Source organism: Acromyrmex echinatior, chromosome 10, assembly GCF_024713525.1.
Source record: "Acromyrmex echinatior isolate Ae372 chromosome 10, ASM2471352v2, whole genome shotgun sequence".
Lineage (NCBI taxonomy): Eukaryota > Metazoa > Arthropoda > Insecta > Hymenoptera > Formicidae > Acromyrmex > Acromyrmex echinatior.
The window spans coordinates 13,030,431-13,050,663 of NC_141861.1; the positions used below are offsets into that span (position 1 = coordinate 13,030,431).

Below are 20,233 nucleotides of genomic sequence, written 5' to 3' on the forward strand. Positions count from 1 at the left end.
TAAATTACTCGTTTAACCCAGTTGAATATCCAAATTGATTTCAGTATCTGCTTATATAGTAGCAGTTTATTGTGTATTTGTCAGTTGTGAATTTCTTCCTATTAGTCAATACATCTTTTTGTATTTAGTTCTAAGTTCTTCTACTTTCTTCTTAATATGTTCATTCCAACGCAGTTTGGCGTCAAGATTCATCCCTAGATATTTTGTCATATTGAGAGGGATTTTGATCTTATTTAATTGGTAGTTGTTTTATTTTTCTATTAGTAAAGTTTACCTATATATATAGACCTATTTTTATTTAATTTGATTTATCCAGTTACTGATCTTGTTTATTGCTCCTTGTAGTTTATTTGTAGTCTCTTTAATATAGTATAAATTATATATACAGGGTCTCTTAAGATGGGTCGGGGCTACATTGGGGGCGGAGAATGGATCAAAGGAAATAAAAAATTCTTATACCATTTTGAGATATTCGCTAGTTTTTGAATTAGAAAAGAAAATATCTAAGCCATGCGGCAGCGGCGGCGGCGCGCAGAGAGGGGGAAAAAGCGCTTCGTCGCCGCTCGAGTGTGGGCCGTCCTATTCGCGCAGCGCGGCTTAACCGCATATTGGCTTAGACATTTTCTTTCGTAATTCAAAAACTACAGCGAATATCTCAAAATGGTATAAGAATTTTTTGTTTCCTTTGATCCATTCTCCGCCCCCAATGTGGCCCCGACCCATCTTAAAAGACACCCTATATATATATATATATATATATATATATATATATTGCAACCGCACTCACGAGCGTGGCGCAACTTCGTCGCGCATTCACAGCTAAGGTCTTATGCAATCGGGTGACATTAAACGAAACGCGACAGAAATGCGTCTTCACGCGGCCGTTCTTAAGGGCGACACACAATCGCAAAACAATGTTGGGCGCCAGGCACGAGCGAGCGTGCCACTCTTTCTTGAAATTACGCGATATTTTCTTTATGCAATATTCTAACGAGCTGTGAATGTCGACGAGCTCTCAACCACCGTAGCTCAGCCTCGGAAATGGCAGAGGGGGCGGTTCGTAGTCGAGGATATCAGATCGTTTTGGAGGAGTGAGCAGGGATGGCAATAAAGCATATCCGAATTAACAATAGCAAAGATAACAAGTATATTGAATAAGTCTTCGACATTTACATCTGCCGACAAAATCGTGACGATAGCTCTAATCGAGTGCGATAGCGACTTCACACAGGCCCCGATGCTTTACGCTAGACATATCAATTTCGTTAGATTTCCGCGGCACGAATTCACGCCACACAGGGATACTCTCCCGAATTATACGAATAAGATATACTTCGCCGCCTCAAAAATACGATGGAATTCGACAATGATTGTAGCGTAAACATGGCGTGACCTCGTGAGCGCTCGCGGGACTTCGTGCCATTCAGCCGAGGTTCAGAGAAAGACAGAATATACGTTAACTCGACACTACACAATCTCGATACGATAGAATACGCACAATTATTAATTACTATAATAAATTATCATTAATTGCTATGACACAGAGTGCCGACGTTCTAATAGATATGCAGACCTTACGCTACAAGCTTCTGAAACGACAGGATACACGCCAATATTACAGTACGTCGACACGTTACGATACAAAACATGACCCGCGACAAAAGCTTACCATACAATGAATGACGAGGCTATGGTCTTGGTGGATGCAATAGAATTTCCCCGACTATGATTGGCCATCCCGGGAGGCGACACGTGTACTCGAGTTCCACGGAAATGTAATGTACGGCAATGCCTCGTGCATTCCCTACAATTGGCCCGATAAAATTGCGATAAGATCGTGTCTCCCGGATTCGGAAACCGACGACTTTACAGTTTGTGACGTTCGTCTCACCGTGACCTCCCGCTGGTGCTCGTCCTGGTCCTCCTTGCTCGCTCGATTGTTATCTCTTCTTTTATGTCCTGCGTCCTTCCACATACACCCACTTCGCTGGTCACAGCACAAGTGCCGGGCGCTGATTCTCCCGGGGGCACGCAGGACTCATTATTCCCGCGAGTGGGCCTTATCGTGCCTTATTGACGCGTGACTCCGCGGTTCCATTAATCGCGGGAACCGCGTCATGCCTGTGTCGCATGTTCTGGCGTGCGAAATTCGAGAGGCCGCAGGATCTTCTCGGGCTGCCTCGTGGCCTCGGTGCCTGCTCGGGCTGCCTCGTGGCCTCGGTGCCTACTCGGGACTCTCGCCGTCCTTGGGCGTAGAGTGGCCACTCTCCTCCTGCCATTCCAATCCTCGTTCCGCCTGAGGTCTGGAAGATGATGCGATAGAAGATGTCTTGTAACAGCAAAAGGGCGTAATGAATGATATCACCTGCGTGTGGCCCGGGGGACAAAGTGTCGTGCGCCCCGGCGAATCCGTTGGCAGGAGTCGTTACTCAACTTCCATTCCTGGCCATCCTTCTTCTTCTCTCTTCACGATGAGGCGGCGTCAATCTGTCCAGATCGCGCCGGCCAGAGTCGCCAGAGTCGCCAGCCTCTATAACTCGGTACGGAAATTCACACAAAAAAGAAACGAAAACGGTAACGCGAAACGCGCGAGACACGCAAATAATGTCGCAGAAAAAGCGCAGATGCGTCCGCCCCCTAAAATGTGGAAGGACTCAGGACGCGAGATTGCACTGTTTGGTCAGGCCGTGCGGCCTTTGTGATGGACGGAAAAGTCACGTCACAATATATATATATATACACAGGGTTGACCATATTCGACGGAAAGATGTTTTTTTTTCAATCATGGGAAACGTCGTTACTCGATCTAATATCTCTGTCAAAAGTTACAGTGTTGCCAGATCTTTCCGTCGAATATGGCCAACCCTGTATATATATATATTGTTGCCTACTGACAAGATGGCTGTGTCATCTGCGAATGTGGCAACAACCATATTTTTTACTTTGGGAATATCCTAATATAGAGCAAGTACAGCATCGGATCCAGTACACTTCCCTCTTATTTCTTTCAGTTCCAAATAAGCTTCATCTTGTTTAATTCTAAAGTATCATTCCTTTATATGATTCAAGTAGGGAGTAACATTGGAAAAACATCCCTAAATTTAAGTCCTTTGTGCCAGATCTTGTCAAACGCATAGGCTACATCTAAGAAGACTTCTGAACTGATTTTTTTTTCAATAGTATTGATTATTCTGTGTACTTAATCAATTGTTGAGTGTCCTTCGCGAAAACCAAACTGATGCTCAGGTATCCTGAGTTATCAATTAGTAGTTTTATTTGATTAAATATTAGTTTCTTAAAAACTTTTGATATTATTGGTAATAATAAGATAGGTCTGTATGACTTAATTTCATTGGGTGATTTATTTGATTTAGAAATCATTATTACGTCTGCTATTTTTTATAGTTTGGGAACATATTTTAATCTATACGAAACATTAATAAGATACGTCAATTTAATTATTCTTTTTCGAGAAAGTTGAGTGTGAGTATTTCTCCTGTGATAAGATCAAAGCCAGATGCTTTTTTTAGGTTTAATATTTATTTTAATTATTCTAGCCACTTTTTTTTAGGAGTGACCAATTTTATTTCTTCTTCTTTGATTCCCTCAATCTTTCGTACTTGCTCGTACTCCTGCTCTCTCTTGTGTCCTTCATTGTTTACTTTTCCTTCCACGTTATTTGGACTGAAAATATCTTCCAAATATTCTACAAATATTTTTGCTTTTTCCGTACTATCTCTTGCCCATTTACCATCTTTCGTTGGTATTGGCGGTATTTAATTTGTTGGCCTTTTGAGACTTTTCGTGACTTTTTATAATTTATAGTCAGTATATTATCAGTATATGTCAGCTGTTATCGATTTGAAGATAGATGTTATATTAAATAATATTGTATTTATATTGAATTAATTGAATTACCAAACATTAAAATTATTTAATGATTTTTAATTAATTTCTTGGAAGTGTTTTTATTTCATATATATTTTATATATTATTTAAAAAATGATTGATGAATAACTGAGTTGATCTATAATTTATTACATTAATTTTATGAAATGACAATATTATAATTAATCTGAAATTTTAAATGACCTTAGACGGTAATCAAAAGATGATAATTAAATTATATTTTTGAAGGCAAAGATTATTGCAGAGGCTGCTAATGGACCGACTACTCCTGCTGCGGATAAGATTCTGGTCGATAGGAATATCCTTGTAATCCCGGATTTGTACATTAACGCTGGTGGTGTCACAGTTTCGTTCTTTGAGTGGTTGAAGAACTTGAATCACGTATCGTATGGCCGTCTAACTTTCAAATACGAAAAGGAATCTAATTATCATCTCTTAGGTACGTTAGATGACAAATTTAATTAATTAAAATAATAATAATGAAAAGATTATATTATTACGAGTATGAATAAGTGATAATTAATAAAATTCGTACTAATCAAGAAGCAATTTGAGATCGGCGTAATAAACAATGCGCAATATTCTATTATAATAATTCTAAAACTTTTAATAATTTAGGATTACAAAAATTTTGAAAATTATTACAAAAGTTCCGTACGTTTCGGCTATATATTTTAGCCAATCTTATATATACTTCAGCAAATCTTAAATATACTTAAAACTAATTCCTACCATAGAAATAATATAAGATTTATGCAATGTTGTTACGTTTATGCGATTTTATATGTTGGTCATATTCCTGGCTCAGCAGTACACAAAATTTCAGAAAGATGCAGAAAATGGCCATGCTGTCCAAAGTAAGTTACCCGGCTCATTGGAAATATTTTTCAATTTTCTATTTATATAGATTTTATTTATTAGATACCGTTGAATAGCAAACAAACAAAAAAATTTTTTTCTGCTTACCTCATAGCCAGTGAACCATTATACACGACAAAATATCTTTACAGAATCGTCAGTTATTAAAATATATTTGAAGAAAATTCATTTGTTAGTTATCTTACAAGATCAGACATACAATGAGTAAAACATTTCTCGTGATCAAGAGCGGGATCACAAATCAAGACGATAACAAATAAAAATAACAATAAAAATAATATAAAGGCTGATTTACATTTTGTTCAGAACATCAACGTAAGTGTGATCTAAATCTTCAGTGTCGTTTTGCAAATTAAGACCATCAGATTGTTGCTTAATATATCATTTTAGATATGATGCACTTCTTATAATAATTCTCAACATATCCCAATCAAATTCGTGACTATGTTCAGTGATAACCGAGTGGAAGAGTGAATTTCTACGTATGTGGTTCAGATAAAAATCTTAAAGAAACTCTCTAAGAAACCTTAGTTTTTAGCTTTCTCCCCACATAGGATGTATCACCTTAGTATCCTTACAATTCATTTTATATACAACGTTTCTTTTTTGTAAATTTGGCAACGAATCTTTGTATTCTAATGAATCTACTTAATTTATTAGGTGTTGGAATTAATTCGTAGCGTTTTTAATGAAAGAATGTTATTTATTTCACATGAGCATTAAAAAATACATTAATGAAAGTACTTCCCATCACTTGTAAAACGCTACGAATTAATTCCAACACCTAATATTAAAACTAAAAAATGAAATTCTATATACGCTATTATTGAGAATGTTCATGAATTTTTCGGAAATTTTTTACGAAAAAATACCCTCAATTTTGGGCGTTAAACACTTATAAAAAATTTTCAAATGGATATGATTTCCAACTGAAGATTACATCCAATTAAAGGTTAATGCCCAAAGAAAATCATCAAAATAAATAACTTTACTATATAAAATTAATTAAATTGTTTTATTGCTAAAATAATATTAGGTGTAGTAAAAAAAAATCCATTATTTTTCCAATAGATGGCTTTAATAATCTGTATCTCGTCTACGCATGATACAGATTACTTAAAGCCATCTATTGGAAAAATAATGGATTTCTTTTTACTACACCTAATATTGGTTTGCAAAATTTTCCGAAATATCCCCTGTACATATGGAATGCTGAATCATTTATTTTTTTGTTGTCACATTGTTAGGTTTTTTATTCATTTTTATTTGCAGATTGTTTTTTTTTTATAAGATATTCTATCCTATTTTTCATCGTTTTTTCATGATAAATTCCACGGGATAATCATTTTCTATTAATATATTAATGATGAAATTTATTTATTTTTTTCATGGAATTCCGGATGCAAGAAAAAAAATGCCCTGTTCACTAGGTCTAATATTGTTCTCTTTTTTGGGAACAATATTAGACATCAGAGTTGAGAGTAAAAATTTAAGAATCTCCCTGAAAAGATTGGTTTCTCATATCAATCGAATTTAATTCAGCTTTCATCTATCATAATAGTAGTATCTAAAAAATTTATTTTATCATCCCCTATTTCCAAAGTGAACTGTAGTAATGCAGTGGGAATTCTAACTCGGGAGCTCCAAGGAGAATGCGGGGCGCGGGGGATTCTTCGGAGGTGAGGATATGACGTCATGCGGAATGGCAATAAAACATCACAGATTTTGAGGACTGCAGTCACGTACAAGACAATAAAAAACATCATAAAAAAGGGAATATTGTTAAGAACAAAAAAAACAATACAAAAAATTATTATAAAATGAAAAGTATTACAAAGGCTATTCGTCGGTATACCAGGTGTATGCATAAGTTTTTTCCGGTTTAACTAAGAGATGGCGCTAGCGAAAAGTACGCAGCGTATTAATTTGACACATACGCCATTTTGTTCGTCTGACATTTAACTACAAACACACACAAGTTGAGTCCGCCAAAAACTAGCGTCTTTGTTTTATCGTTCAGTGATCATGTCGAGTTTTGTGCCTGAAAAAGAACATTTGCGGCACGCATTGCTTTTTTTATTTAATCAAAAGAAAAAGGCTGTTGAAAGTCATCGTTTGCTGGTAGAAACATATGGTGAACACGCTCCATCAATTAGAACATGTGAGACATGGTTTCGACAATTTAAAAATGGTGATTTCAATGTGAAAGACAGTGAGCGCTCTGGTAGACCACAAAAATGCGAAGACGAGCAATTGCAGGAGTTATTGGATGAAAACCCAACTCAAACTCAACGGCAATTAGCAGAAGCATTACATGTATCACAAGAAACAATCAGCAGACGTTTACGAGCAATGGGAAAGATCAATAAACTCGGTAAATGGGTCCCACACAATTTGAATGAACGTCAAATGGAAAATCGCAAAGTCACTTGTGAAATGCTGCTTCAATGCTACGAAAGGAAATCATTTTTGCATCGAATTGTGACGGGTGACGAAAAATGGATTTATTTTGAAAACCCGAAGCGGAAAAAATCGTGGCTTTCACCTGGCGAAGCCGGTCCATCAACACCAAGGCCAAATCGCTTCGACAAGAAGACCATGCTCTGTGTCTGGTAGGACCAGAGCAGTATTGTGTATTATGAACTCTTGAAGCCCGGCGAAACCGTTAATATACAACGCTATCGCCAACAAATGATTAATTTAAACCACGCATTAATCGAAAGACGACCGAAATGGGCCAGAAGACATGGCAAAGTGATTTTGTTACACGACAAATGCGCCGTCTCACACAGCAGAACCAGTGAAAGACACCTTGAAATCGCTTGGATGGGACATCCTTCCGCACCCGCCGTACTCCCCAGACCTGGCGCCATCTGACTATCACTTCTTCGCATTAATGGGGCACGCGCTCGCAGAGCAGCACTTTCGCAATTTCGAGGAAGTTGGAAAATGACTCGACGAATGGTTTGCCGCAAAAGACAAGCAGTTTTTCTGGTATGGTATTCATAAATTACCTGAAAGATGGGCGAAATGTGTAGAAGCCGATGGCCAATATTTTGAATAAAAAAAAATTAATTTCCCTTGAAAATTACGTGTTTTTTTTTTACCAAAAAACCGGAAAAAACTATGCATACACCTGGTATATTCCAACCATTTTTCGACCAAGATATGGCGTAATAATTTTTTTAGAAACAACATTTATTAATTATTTTAAATAAATATAACTAAGTTTCATAATTAATCGATTGAGTGCCAACATCTGATTGCTATCGAAATCGATGATATTGAAACGCAATGTCTCTCTCCCTTGATAAAAGAGCCTCGATTGTTTATCCTTTTTTTGAGGAGGGTACATGACAATCAAACATGTTTTTGTTATATGTATTTCAAGGTTACTAAAAGAGTAAATATAAGTGAAACTCGATAGAATTGTATTTTCATAAATTTTTATGAAGGTGAAGCGTTTTTTTGAAGCATACTTATAAAATGAGCGTATAATGCTCTACTCTGAAAAAAGAGAGTTACAGACAAAAATAAATTCGGTCTAGAAATGTGCCAGATTATAATACGTTGAAATCTATGAAAGCGAACTCGTCTTACTGTTAGTAAATCGTTATAAACATGGATCGAGATTTCAGTCAAATTGCTACCTCGAAGGAGTGTTTCGCGTGGATAGAAAAGTGCAATGAATTTATTAAATAGCTTGAAAAATGCAATCGTCAATGTCAAGCGTCTATGGCTCTCCATTGGATACAAGACAATCTCTAATCGCTACAATTACACGACTCAAGATTCCATTAGAAAGATGATTTCTGCATTTTGGTGATGATTACGCGAGCACTAGCAATAACAGTGATAATAACCTAGAAAAATCTTTTGTTTGACGAGAGATCGATACAGCGTTTGAAAATCGAATTTTAACCAGTAATTAACGCAGACTATATTGAGCCTCGACGGTTTTTAGAAGACATCAGCAGTGTAGTGCTCGAGCGAGTGTAAGACACAATAGAAAGACACAACTGTGAAAAAGTGAACACGATATTTAACGGCGAATTTACGACAGGTGATAAACGTACCAATAAAAGTATTAATACTAAAAACTATGAACTCTTTCAAAACATCGAACTTGCGTGAGTGGCACGTCATCGAATCTACGTTGGCATCTCTCGAAGAGTTTCAAGAACGTGTGAGTGAGTCAGTGGGTGAGTGTTGTCACGAATCATGAATCTTACAATAAATATCAATAAGTGTAATTCAATGCGCATGGGAATGTCGCTTCGAAGTGTCGCGAAAGATAATAATAAAGAGAGCGGTGATTAACGTGCGATCGATGGACAAAAACATTTTATAAGCATGCTTCGCGTGGTCGCCGTTCTGTACTCAGCCGAAAGAAACGCGGATCGTGAATCTTCCTACCCACACTATACGATGGTGCTGAATTTTCAAAATATAGAATTTCCTATAATGTTAAAAGACGTAACGAAATTTCGAACGTCTCAACGTGTCCATTAATGTATACGGTATTGACGGACAGAAAACGCTAAACGTTCTCTCGATACGACTCGTTGACGACAGAAAGGAGAAACATGTCAATTTACTATATTCGCAAGATTATTATACTATTTGCAAGATTCGTGAGACGACAATGTGAGCCATTTCGTATGGATCAAAAATCTGTCTCATGAGCTCGCAATTGAGTAAACATCACGGTCAAAAGTACCTTTGCGATCGGTAAGTGTATGATTAATAAAAGCAAATTCTTTAAAAAAAAAAAATTAACATTATTTATTTGGATTTTCAGTTGTTTACATTATTTTCATTCCAACGAGAGATTGCAGTCACACATGGTAGATTGCCGACGGATAGATTGCACTATCTGACTACTGAGTGACGACGACAAGTGGTTGAGGTTTAACAACTGTAATAGGAAGGAACGAGTTCCATTTGTCATTTACGCTGATGTAGAATGCATCCTCGAGAAAACTGATAGCGATCAGAAAGCACCTACGCGCACGTATCAACATCATCATCAAGTATTTAGCATAGGATACTACGTGCACTGTTCGTACGACGATTCGCTATCAAAATATTGATTTCGTCGCGATCTGGATTGTATTTCTTGGATCGTCGAAAAACTGAGAAGTCTAACACATTGCGTAAAAAAATGTTAGCAGCTAATGTCCTCATGGAAACTTTGTCGAGCGAAGTGGGCGACATTGCGCAGCGCGATGCATTGTCACGTGTGCGAAAAGTCTTTCGCGCTAGATAATAATCGAGTAAGCGGTTATTGCCGTTTAACCGGTCGTTATAGGGGTCCTGTACATTCAAAAATTGCAATTTAAATTATAAAAACTCATATTTTATTCCCATAGTTTTCCATAATTTATCAGGCTATGATTCACATTTTATTATCAAAGAAATAACTACAGCATATGAAGGCAATATAGAATTATTACCAATAACAACGAAAAAATATATATCATTTACAAGAAATGTTACAGATACCGCTGAAAGATCAAATTCGCGAAATAACATAAAATTACGATTCATTTTTATAAATTTTTAAGTATCAGTCTCGACAAATTAGTATCTTTTCTTAATAAAAATGAACTTCGAATTTTACAATACGAATTTCAAAATTTGTCCAAAGAAGACTTTGAGTTACACGAAAAGGGATTTTTCCATACGAATATATTGATTGCGCTGACAAGATGCAGGATATGCGTTTATCATCGCGCGAATCATTCTACAGTTCCTTGACCAGTGACACTGTATCCGAAAGTGATTACGCGCACACCATTTGGCAACAGTTCTCTGTTCAAACCTTGGGTGAATACAGCGATCTATATTTAAAAACAGACATGTTGCTGTTAGCCGACATATTCGAAAATTTTCGCAATAAATGTATTGAAAGTTACGACCTACGTCTCAAGTTACGTATCTCGACCCTGCGTATTATTATATTGTACCAGGTTTTATGTGGTATGCTATGCTGAAACATACATGCATAAATTTCTAACTATTTACTGACATCGATATGGTGATGTTTATCGAACGCGGTATACGCGGTGGTCTTAGTCAATGTTCCAGTAGGTACACGCCAATAACAAATATATGCAATCGTACGACCCGTCGCAATCTTCTACGTACTTGATATACTTCGATGTTAATAATCTATACGGATGGGCGATGTGTCGACCACTACTATACGCCAAATTTCGATGAAAATGTTTTGGACTTTAACGTTAGCGCGATTGCTCAGGATTCGCTTACAGATTATGTTCTTGAGGTCGACATAGAATATCCGGAGCATCTGTACGACGAGCACTTTGACTTGTCATTTTGTCCAACGCGTGATAAACCACCTGGCAAGCAGCAGAATAAACTTTTAGCGACTGTGTATGACAAAAAATGTTACGTTATACATTATCGCAACTTGCAGCAGTGCATGCGTCATGGTCTTCATGTAACAAAAATTCATCGCATATTGCAATTCGCACAATCATCGCACATTCATGGCTTCGCGATTGAACAATATAAAATAATCTTAATACAAAATTTAGAACGCTTGCGAAGAATGATTTTGAGAAAAATTTATTTAAGTTAATGAATAATGCAATATTCGACAAAACCATAGAGAACGTGCGCAATCATATTGATATAAAATTATTAACACAATGGGATGGACGATATGGCGCAGAGGCAATGATCGTGAAGCCGAATTTTCACAGCAGAAATGTATTTTCTGAAAATTTGAGAGTAATTGAAATTTGTAAACTTGAATTGAAGTTCAACAAACTGATCTACGTAGGAATATGTATACTCGATATATCGAAGGTCTGTTTATATGAATTTCATCACGAATATATGTTATCACTGTATCGCAAAAAATATGAAATTATGTATACAGACACTGATAGCCTCATATATCGCATCAAATGTGATGAAAACAAATGATATTACTAGGTGTCGACAAGAGTGATTATTCTATCAATAATGTATATGACTTGCGAATAAAAAAGACCAGGCTTAATGAAGGATGAAAATAATAGCGCAATATTGACTGAATTCGTTGAACTCAGAGAGAAAATGTATGTGTTGAGGGTAAATAGTAAAAAGGGCACTAAAAAGGTGAAAGGTGTCCAAAGTAACATCGTAACATGAACTATAACGTTCGATGATTACGCCCGATGTTTAAACGATGAAATTGAAATGATGCGTCAACAGTAATGCATAAAATCAAAATTACATCAAGTATATACGATATTTGAAACGAAAATCGCTCTGATTCCGTATGACGACAAATGATACGTCATACCGAATTCAATCAAAACATTACCATGGGGACATTATCGAATACCTTTGTAAAAAAAAAGATCGTGTAATGTAATTGTATATTATTAAAATGTATTATATTATCGAAATATATAACCCTAAATAATTATCGTATATAGTATTACATTTATAGTAAAAAATAAAGATTTTTTGTTATATATTAAATTGAAAAAGATGAGTATAAATAATAAACATTTTATATATCTTATGTATTCTATTTCATATACTTTATATATATATATATATTTATATTTAAAATAAATACATTTTTTATGAAAATATAATTTTGCGATTAAACTATCCTTGTGTATTTCATGAATTGTGCGATCCATCGAATCCCAACCATTTTACGTAAACCTCGTCTCCTCTCTTGCGCGATACTTTCTCCACGAGATATACGTCCGGATAAGATATAACTCATGTTCATAGAATGCTCTAGAGATAAATTTTCCGCGATAGTCGTCCAGTAGAGAGGTTACGGGATCAGTATGCTGCACTTTAGCAATTTTAAACACCTCGGTGGTCCAATTTGGTGTATAACTCTTCTCGAAGACGGTTTTATTTGCTCACACGTACTGAATCACCTATTTTGAATTTCGCCGGACCCGCGATCTTTGCTGTGGCCAAAAGTTTTTCAGCGATCGCGGGAGTAACATCGGCGGATCGCATATCGATCATTCGATGCTTGCGCGTGTTATAATCTGATACAAGCTGCAACAGCGCATTGATCCACTTATAGTGTTTCCGTTAAGTATAAACATCTTCCACATATCGTTTTTTAATGTGTGATTGAATCGCTCGACGACCGATGCCTTCATTACAGTACGCTGAATAATGATGTTGTTTTTCAAGAGCCGTTGCACGTCAACGTTGTAAAATTCTTTTCCTACATCGGTCTGTAGATTTTTTGGACATCTTTTGCTCTTTTGAATTATCCAGCTGATAGCTTCAGCTGTCTCGCTTCCACCTTTACTCTTGAGCGGTATGGCCCACGCATACTTGCTCAATACATCAATGACGGTGAGTATGTAGTGATGGCCTCCGTTGAAACGCGAATATGGGTGCATCTCGACGATGTCAGCCTGCCACAGATCATCATCCGGACTATGATGCGTCTTCGCGGAAAATTTCTTTTCACCGGAGCGTGCATTTCTTCGACGAGTCGATTATCTCTCGGAGCTAATTTTTTTTCTCTTTTCATCAGATTTCTTTTTCATTATTCGGCGCATGATACAGAAAACAAAGAAAATTTTTTTCTCAATGATACTCGATTGACATAACTCGATTGATCCATTTTATGCATACGCAATTTAATTTATAATGAAACTGGTTTCGCGAAGTTCCTCGATGATCGACAGCATCTCGTTGTCGTGAGCGTTGTTGCCCGCTCGGTCAACAACGCGAAGCGTCCAATCGTAGACGATCCACAGTTCGTTGGGATCGTCCCAGTGTACGTAATCGATCGCACTGTCGTTCAGCGTCATTGCGTGAAGTAATCCCTTTCCAGATTTCTTCTGTTTCTTGGGCGTGATCGACATCAACGGCGCAATTATGTGTTTGTACTTGTATCTCCTATTACTCAATACTCGACCCTGCGAATGGTGCTTGTGTTTATGTACGTTCGTCGCCAGCAGTATGCTCTTGTACTTGTGTATATCGTCTTCCGTATAGAGGAGAATTCGGGAATTCTCTTGAAAATCAACTCGTAAAGACCACGTGTACCAGCGTATCGTATCAGCCATCGATAATTATGTCTGCCTCATCCACGTCGAAAAGTTTATTGCCAAACATCATCTTTGTGTAAATAAATACCATACACGTCATCTATACCGCTTTCTTTTCTTTGTGTACCTCGCAGGATAACCTCGACGTACTTTTGACCCAACGGGCCCAAGTCGGCTCGCAACGCCTCTCGGCCTTCCGACGTTTGAACCTTCGTCGCTAGCAAGTCGTCCGTCGTTTCGAAAATGTTCTCGAATGACTCTATCGGTTGTACGATCTTCGTACGCAGTGTGAAGGCTGTACACGATCGTGCGATCGATCATCGAATTTACGCAGTGTCTCGGAAGGTTCGAACGTTACGCTATCTTTCTCATCCTTCTCTTCCTCCTCGCGCTTAGTCGCTGCATCATTGTAGCGCAACTCTCTCTTTATTGCGCCGGGAATGTGAACGTTCTGTCGCAGCGATTTGATAATACTTAAAATGCTTGTCCAACACTATGTCCTCCTCGATTCTACTGGTTTTCAGAGCGCGATGTTTCTTGCGGATCGACTCGCTCGTCTTCTCGATTTCCTTTGCGATTTTTTCACGCTCGCACATATCAGCCATGTTCATCTCTAGCGAAGTATCGACAACGACTGACCACGTTATGATATCGCGAACTCGTTAAATCCTTTTCTATATCTCCCATCTTTAAGCGCACTTGTCTATCACTAGAAATCCATATTTTTGTCGCCAACAGTCGCGACACAACGCGCAAAATTCATCGTACGATTATATCGGTATTCATGTGATCAGTAAACGTGTTGTTTTAAGTTGGACCATCCTGTTTGAAAAGGATTAGTAGGTTCGCGTTGTCGCGTATCAAATGTTTAGATCAGTGCTCGCAAAGATTTGCACATTTCGGGCCGATTCCGGCGCGCTACCCCCACTATCGCTCGAGACTCGGCGGCCGAGCCGTCGAGCACTCACATAACGCTCTATATGTTGTTATGTTCTCCCCAATAATACTGTATTTTGTTATAATTACTTTTTATTCCTTCTCTTTGTTTCAGCATTAAATATATAATTTTTTTGTCTATTCTTTAGAAATTGCTGAAATAATTTCCTTTTTGTGAGATGAAGAATTTATTATAAATGTTGAACATTCTCGAAATTTTTTTACAAATGAGATGGAAAATTTGATGATACGAAAAATCCATCGATCTGTTCCATCTTTAGTATTCTAATAATGTATTCATTTCTTAGGCATCGGTATTTTGTCGAAGAAATACCATTTTTTTTTAAATGAGGTGTGAATTTTCTAATTTTATATAAATGTGGAGGAGGGATATTGCCTTCCATATATGATTTTATAAATTTAATCCGATTTTTGTTGTTATATATTAATCTTTGATGTGTGAATCTTTTAGTAGTTTGACATAAATAAAACTTGAAATATAAAGTTAAAAAATAAATTGTGCGAAAAACGCATTTTCTGAGTTTAGCGTAAATTAACATAAACTATAATAAATTATAAATTAAATTAAATCTAACTATGTTAGAATCAAAATGGGTCCCAATTTAATTAGTTTATAATTTATTTTTGATATTATTAGATGTTGTGTCCTTGTTTACGTTACATTCTGGTAGAACTAGCATTAAACAACGTTAAAAATAGAGATAGGACTATATATTAAAAAAGACAAACTGTGGGACAATTTTTAGTTTCCATCCATCTGGTTCTTAACTCTATTTTTTCCTTTCAACAACAAAATTTAAATGCAAGTTTTTGATGCTCCAATGGATCACCAAATTTAAATCACCATTGTCACCAATTGTTATTAACATGATTATGCAGAATTTTAAAGAAATAGCGATCCAAAAATTACCTGTAGAATTATTATTCTACTTGCGGATGTGGATGACATCGTTTCAGCAGCTCCATTAGGAATTACTAATGAAATATTAGAAATATTTAACTTTTTACATATTAGACTACAATTCACTATGGAGATCAGTATTGATGGTAAATTAAGTTTTTTAGACACTATGATCACATTGACTATAAGATCACTATTGACTATAAGATCATTTTTGATAGATACCAGAAGATTACTTGTTCATATGTAGATTTCTTAATTTTCAACTCACATCATTTTCTAAGTCATAAAAAAGACATGGTCTTTGATTTTGTGGATAAAATGATCATTGGCTCATCCTCGGTTTCATGAAAAAAAAACCTGGTTGATGCTATTCATATTTTTTTTAATAATGGCTATGCTCTTTCCTCCATTTTTTTCAACAATAGAAAAAAGATTAAAATACCACATACACAATAATAATATAAAACAAAATATTTATATCAAAGAACAATTTTTCACAATTCCATGTGTAAAATCTATCTCTGAAAATTTTTTGCCTATACTAATAGGTGTAATTGTAAACTAGAGTATTTTATCCCTAATACTCTAAAAAACCTTATAACTAGAAGAAAAGATCAATTAGATTCTTTGGCTAATCATAATGTTATCTATAAAATTTCTTGTGAAGATTGTGAAGCTAATTACGTAGGACAAACCAAAACAAAATTGAAAACAAGATTAAAGGAACACATTTCAGACATTAAGAAAAAAACTCCATCGGTGATTACTGAGCATTGTATAAATTACACAATTTCAATTGGAAAGATGTAAAGATTTTAAACAAAGAGCCGTCTTACAATAAAAGATTAATCTTCGAAATGATTCATATAAAAAATAAAAAATTAGAATTGAACAAACAAAATGATACTGAATCAATACCGAATTCTTATCTACAGATTTTCAATCTCTTTCCTATTCGAAGTATTCCTTCTTTTCTTCTTATTTCTTTCATTTCTATCCCAATTTCTATTCCTCTTCCAATCTCCCCACTTTCAACAGTTACAAAAGTCTAGTTGTTACATAGTATCAGAACTAGTTCCTGATTGAACATATTTTAATTTTTTGATTCAGATCGCAATTTGCTTCTAAAATTAATTGACTTACTGTCTTTAATTATTGGACTAATTATTATTATTTTATCTAATTAAATTGATTATTTTGTGCTCAATAAAAATAAATAAACATTAATCAACAATAAGAGCTACGAGTCAAATTTTAATATATTTAAAATTATTCAAACGTTTCGATCTTTTTTGTCATGCCATCTTTAGTGTTTACAATGTTTGGAAAATTAAACACAATAAATTAATTTTCTGTAACGGTTGGATACATATAATTCTGAACTTATACAATAATTACTTTATATATTCTTCATGTATTAATGCCGTAACAATATAATTCCTTCTCTTTTGTAATTTAATTAACATTCATTTATACGATTATGTCTAGCAGTCGCAATTTATGGTCCATATTAATAATCGATTGAAAATATTGAATTAGTCGATAAATGTGTATAAGCACACAATTATAAGAATAAATACAATATATTATAAATTATAAAACCAATAAAATGAATAAATGATAGTTACATTCACTGATTGTTCATATAATTATTAAATAAAACAGATCTTCATAAATATATAATAAATTAAAAATTGTGTATATAAATGAGAAGGCATAACAAGGATATTAGTCCAATAATTAAAGACAGTAAGTCAATTAATTTTAGAAGCAAATTGCGATCTGAATCAAAAAATTGTAAAGATATTTTATCATGTGTAATGATTCACAAGTATAAACAGAAAAAAATTTTTTGGTTCATTTGCTGTTCAACTCTATCTAATAAATAAAATATATACAGATAGAAAATTGTGTGTGAGAAATGTTTCCAATGAGCCGGGTAATTTAGTTGGACAGCATGGCCATTTTCTGCATCTTTCTTTGTGCACCGCTTAGCCAGGAATATCAACATTGTAAAGTCGCATAGATGTAACAACATTGCATAAATCTTATTGTTTCTACGGTAGGAACTAATTTTAAATATATATAAGATCTGCTGAAGATGGCTAAAATATGTAGACGAAACGTACGGAATTTTTGTAATAACTTTTCGGAATTTTTGTAATCCTAAATTATTAAAAGTTTTAAAATTATTACAATAGAATATTGCGCATTGTTTATCGACTCCAAATCGTCTTTTGATACAAATTTAATTGAAGAATAAGGAGTCCCACAAACTAATCAATTTAATTAGTTTAATTTATTATAGTTTATGATAATTAATAAACTTAATTTAACATGAATAATAAAAATAAAGAACATTTTGAACTCTACTTATTGTTAGTTTTCTTCAGCTGATGATATTAAATAATAAAAATAGATATTATAATAAATAATAAATATACAGGGTTGGCCATATTCGACGGAAAGATGTTTTTTTTTTCAATCATGGGAAACGTCATTATTCGATCTAACATCTCTGTCAAAAGTTACAGTGTTTGCCAGATCTTTCCGTCGAATATGGCCAACCCTGTAGATAGATATTAAATAATAAAAAAAACACAATTATGAACAGAAATAATTAGATAGAAATAAAATTAAAAACAAAAGCCACATCTATTGAAACGCTAACATAAATGTAAGTTAAAATTGAAGATATGTTATTTAAATATGTCTGTGATGAAAAAAGAAGTTACATGTCGAGAAATTTGTATGTAAAGTCAAATATTTCGAAATTTTTGTAAAATCAATACTGATTCTTTGTTCAGTGACGAGAAAAAATAGAGTCAGTGGATGAAATTGGTTAATCCCAGGCAAAAATATTGTAGTTACTGAATTCAATTTAATTAAAGAAATTCTAATAAAAAATAAAAATTGTAATTAAGTTTGATATTGTATTTATGCATGCAAATAACTTTTGAAAATATGATTTATAAATTTATATTTATAGAATCGGTGCAAGAATCTTTAGAGCGTAGGTTTGGTCGTGTCGGTGGCCGTATTCCCGTTACACCATCCGAAGCTTTTCAAAAACGTATATCTGGCGCTTCTGAAAAAGATATTGTCCATTCTGGTCTAGACTATACAATGGAGAGATCTGCTAGGGTAATTACTTAGATTAAGTTAGATCAAATATAAAATATTCAACTCAATTCTAAATATTTTTTATTTAATATAGGCTATTATGAAGACTGCCATGAAATTTAATCTCGGACTCGACTTAAGAACAGCGGCATATGCCAATTCGATTGAAAAAATATTTACTACTTATTCGGAAGCTGGCCTTGCTTTTTAAATATTTTATTACATTGTATGTATGCAGTAAGTATCGTATTAATGTGCGATAAAGATGAAGTCAGTTTTTATCATAAAAATCTCAAGAAGTAACTTAGATTTATCATTTAAAAGATATTTATGAATAACGATTATGCCATAAATTAAACGATTAAGTCATAAAGGGCAAAATATTCAAAAGTTGCGATGGAATATTTGATGCAAAATTATCACTTTTGTCGTGTTTTGCATTATGACGGTTTGCCTAGTTACAGATAGAGTCGCATAGATCTGATGTTATGATATCATTAAATAACACGAGATAAAAAAATCGACCATTTTTTTCTTCTAAGATAGGAAAGGTCCAATGCATTTTTATATTTCAATTTTTATGTATAAGATACAAAGAAATATTATACAAAGCTGCCGTTGAGACAATTCGCTATTTATAAGTAGCGGATTTATAATTCGCTATTTTCTTGAATATGCCATTTTGACGATATTGCTATTTCGATATTGCTGACGGTATTTCTAATATTGCACTTATATATAAAGAAAATTATTTATCTTACGATTTTATCTTACGACAAGAAATTAGCTCTTACAGAGCAAAAACAGCGATTAGCGATATATCTGGTCAGATATATAACGTTATGAAACATAATTGTTATACATATACGATATTCTGTTAATAAAGATATTCAATTCTGAAAGTAAATTGTCTCTTTCATATGAATGCGTAGTATACATCATTTGTGACTGCATTTGGTACATCACATATATTGATACGCTATCATAATACATAAGTATGTAGTAACAAGTATATGATAGCAAAATGCCAGCTAGCAGTATGCCAGCAATATGTCGGCAAATTCAATCACAATTGTAGAGCAGATTCCTATCCACTGCGTTTTCTTTAAACTTGGTTTTTGTTATCATGATTTGTCAAATATAATATAACAGAAAATCAGCGAGAAATGGAGCATGTCTTGCCATCATAATATAATAGCAGAAACATGATCAAAAATAGAATATGGCTTGTTATATCAGATACTAGTGACAGAAATACAGAAATCGTGCATGATGTGCTGTTACAATCAGTGATGCCAGACATGCCTCGCACTCGCACATGCGCGTCATTTACAACTTAGCGCGCAGTGCTGTAACCATTAGGTTAGATTAAAATAACGATGTGGTGCCGTGTGTACCGCGA

At 34.7% G+C, this 20,233-nt stretch overlaps 1 protein-coding gene across 4 annotated transcripts in view; it reads left to right on the forward strand.

Annotated features, from left to right (window-relative positions):
• The window catches only part of Gdh (glutamate dehydrogenase, mitochondrial), a 121,542-nt gene extending 101,804 nt beyond the window's left edge, over window positions 1-19,738 (forward strand). For 2 of the 4 annotated variants that reach the window (XM_087410747.1, XM_087410749.1), the window contains exons 6-8: window positions 4,138-4,348; window positions 18,698-18,852; window positions 18,926-19,738. In XM_087410747.1, coding sequence (XP_087266873.1) covers window positions 4,138-4,348; window positions 18,698-18,852; window positions 18,926-19,042 — 483 coding nt within the window. In that variant the 3' untranslated portion in view covers window positions 19,043-19,738. Of the gene's footprint in view, window positions 1-4,137; window positions 4,349-4,735; window positions 4,767-4,919; window positions 5,402-18,697; window positions 18,853-18,925 lie in introns of those variants that run through there. The other 2 variants (XR_015546512.1, XM_087410748.1) reach the window with 2 other exon arrangements.
• The last annotated feature ends 495 nt before the right edge of the window (window positions 19,739-20,233 follow it).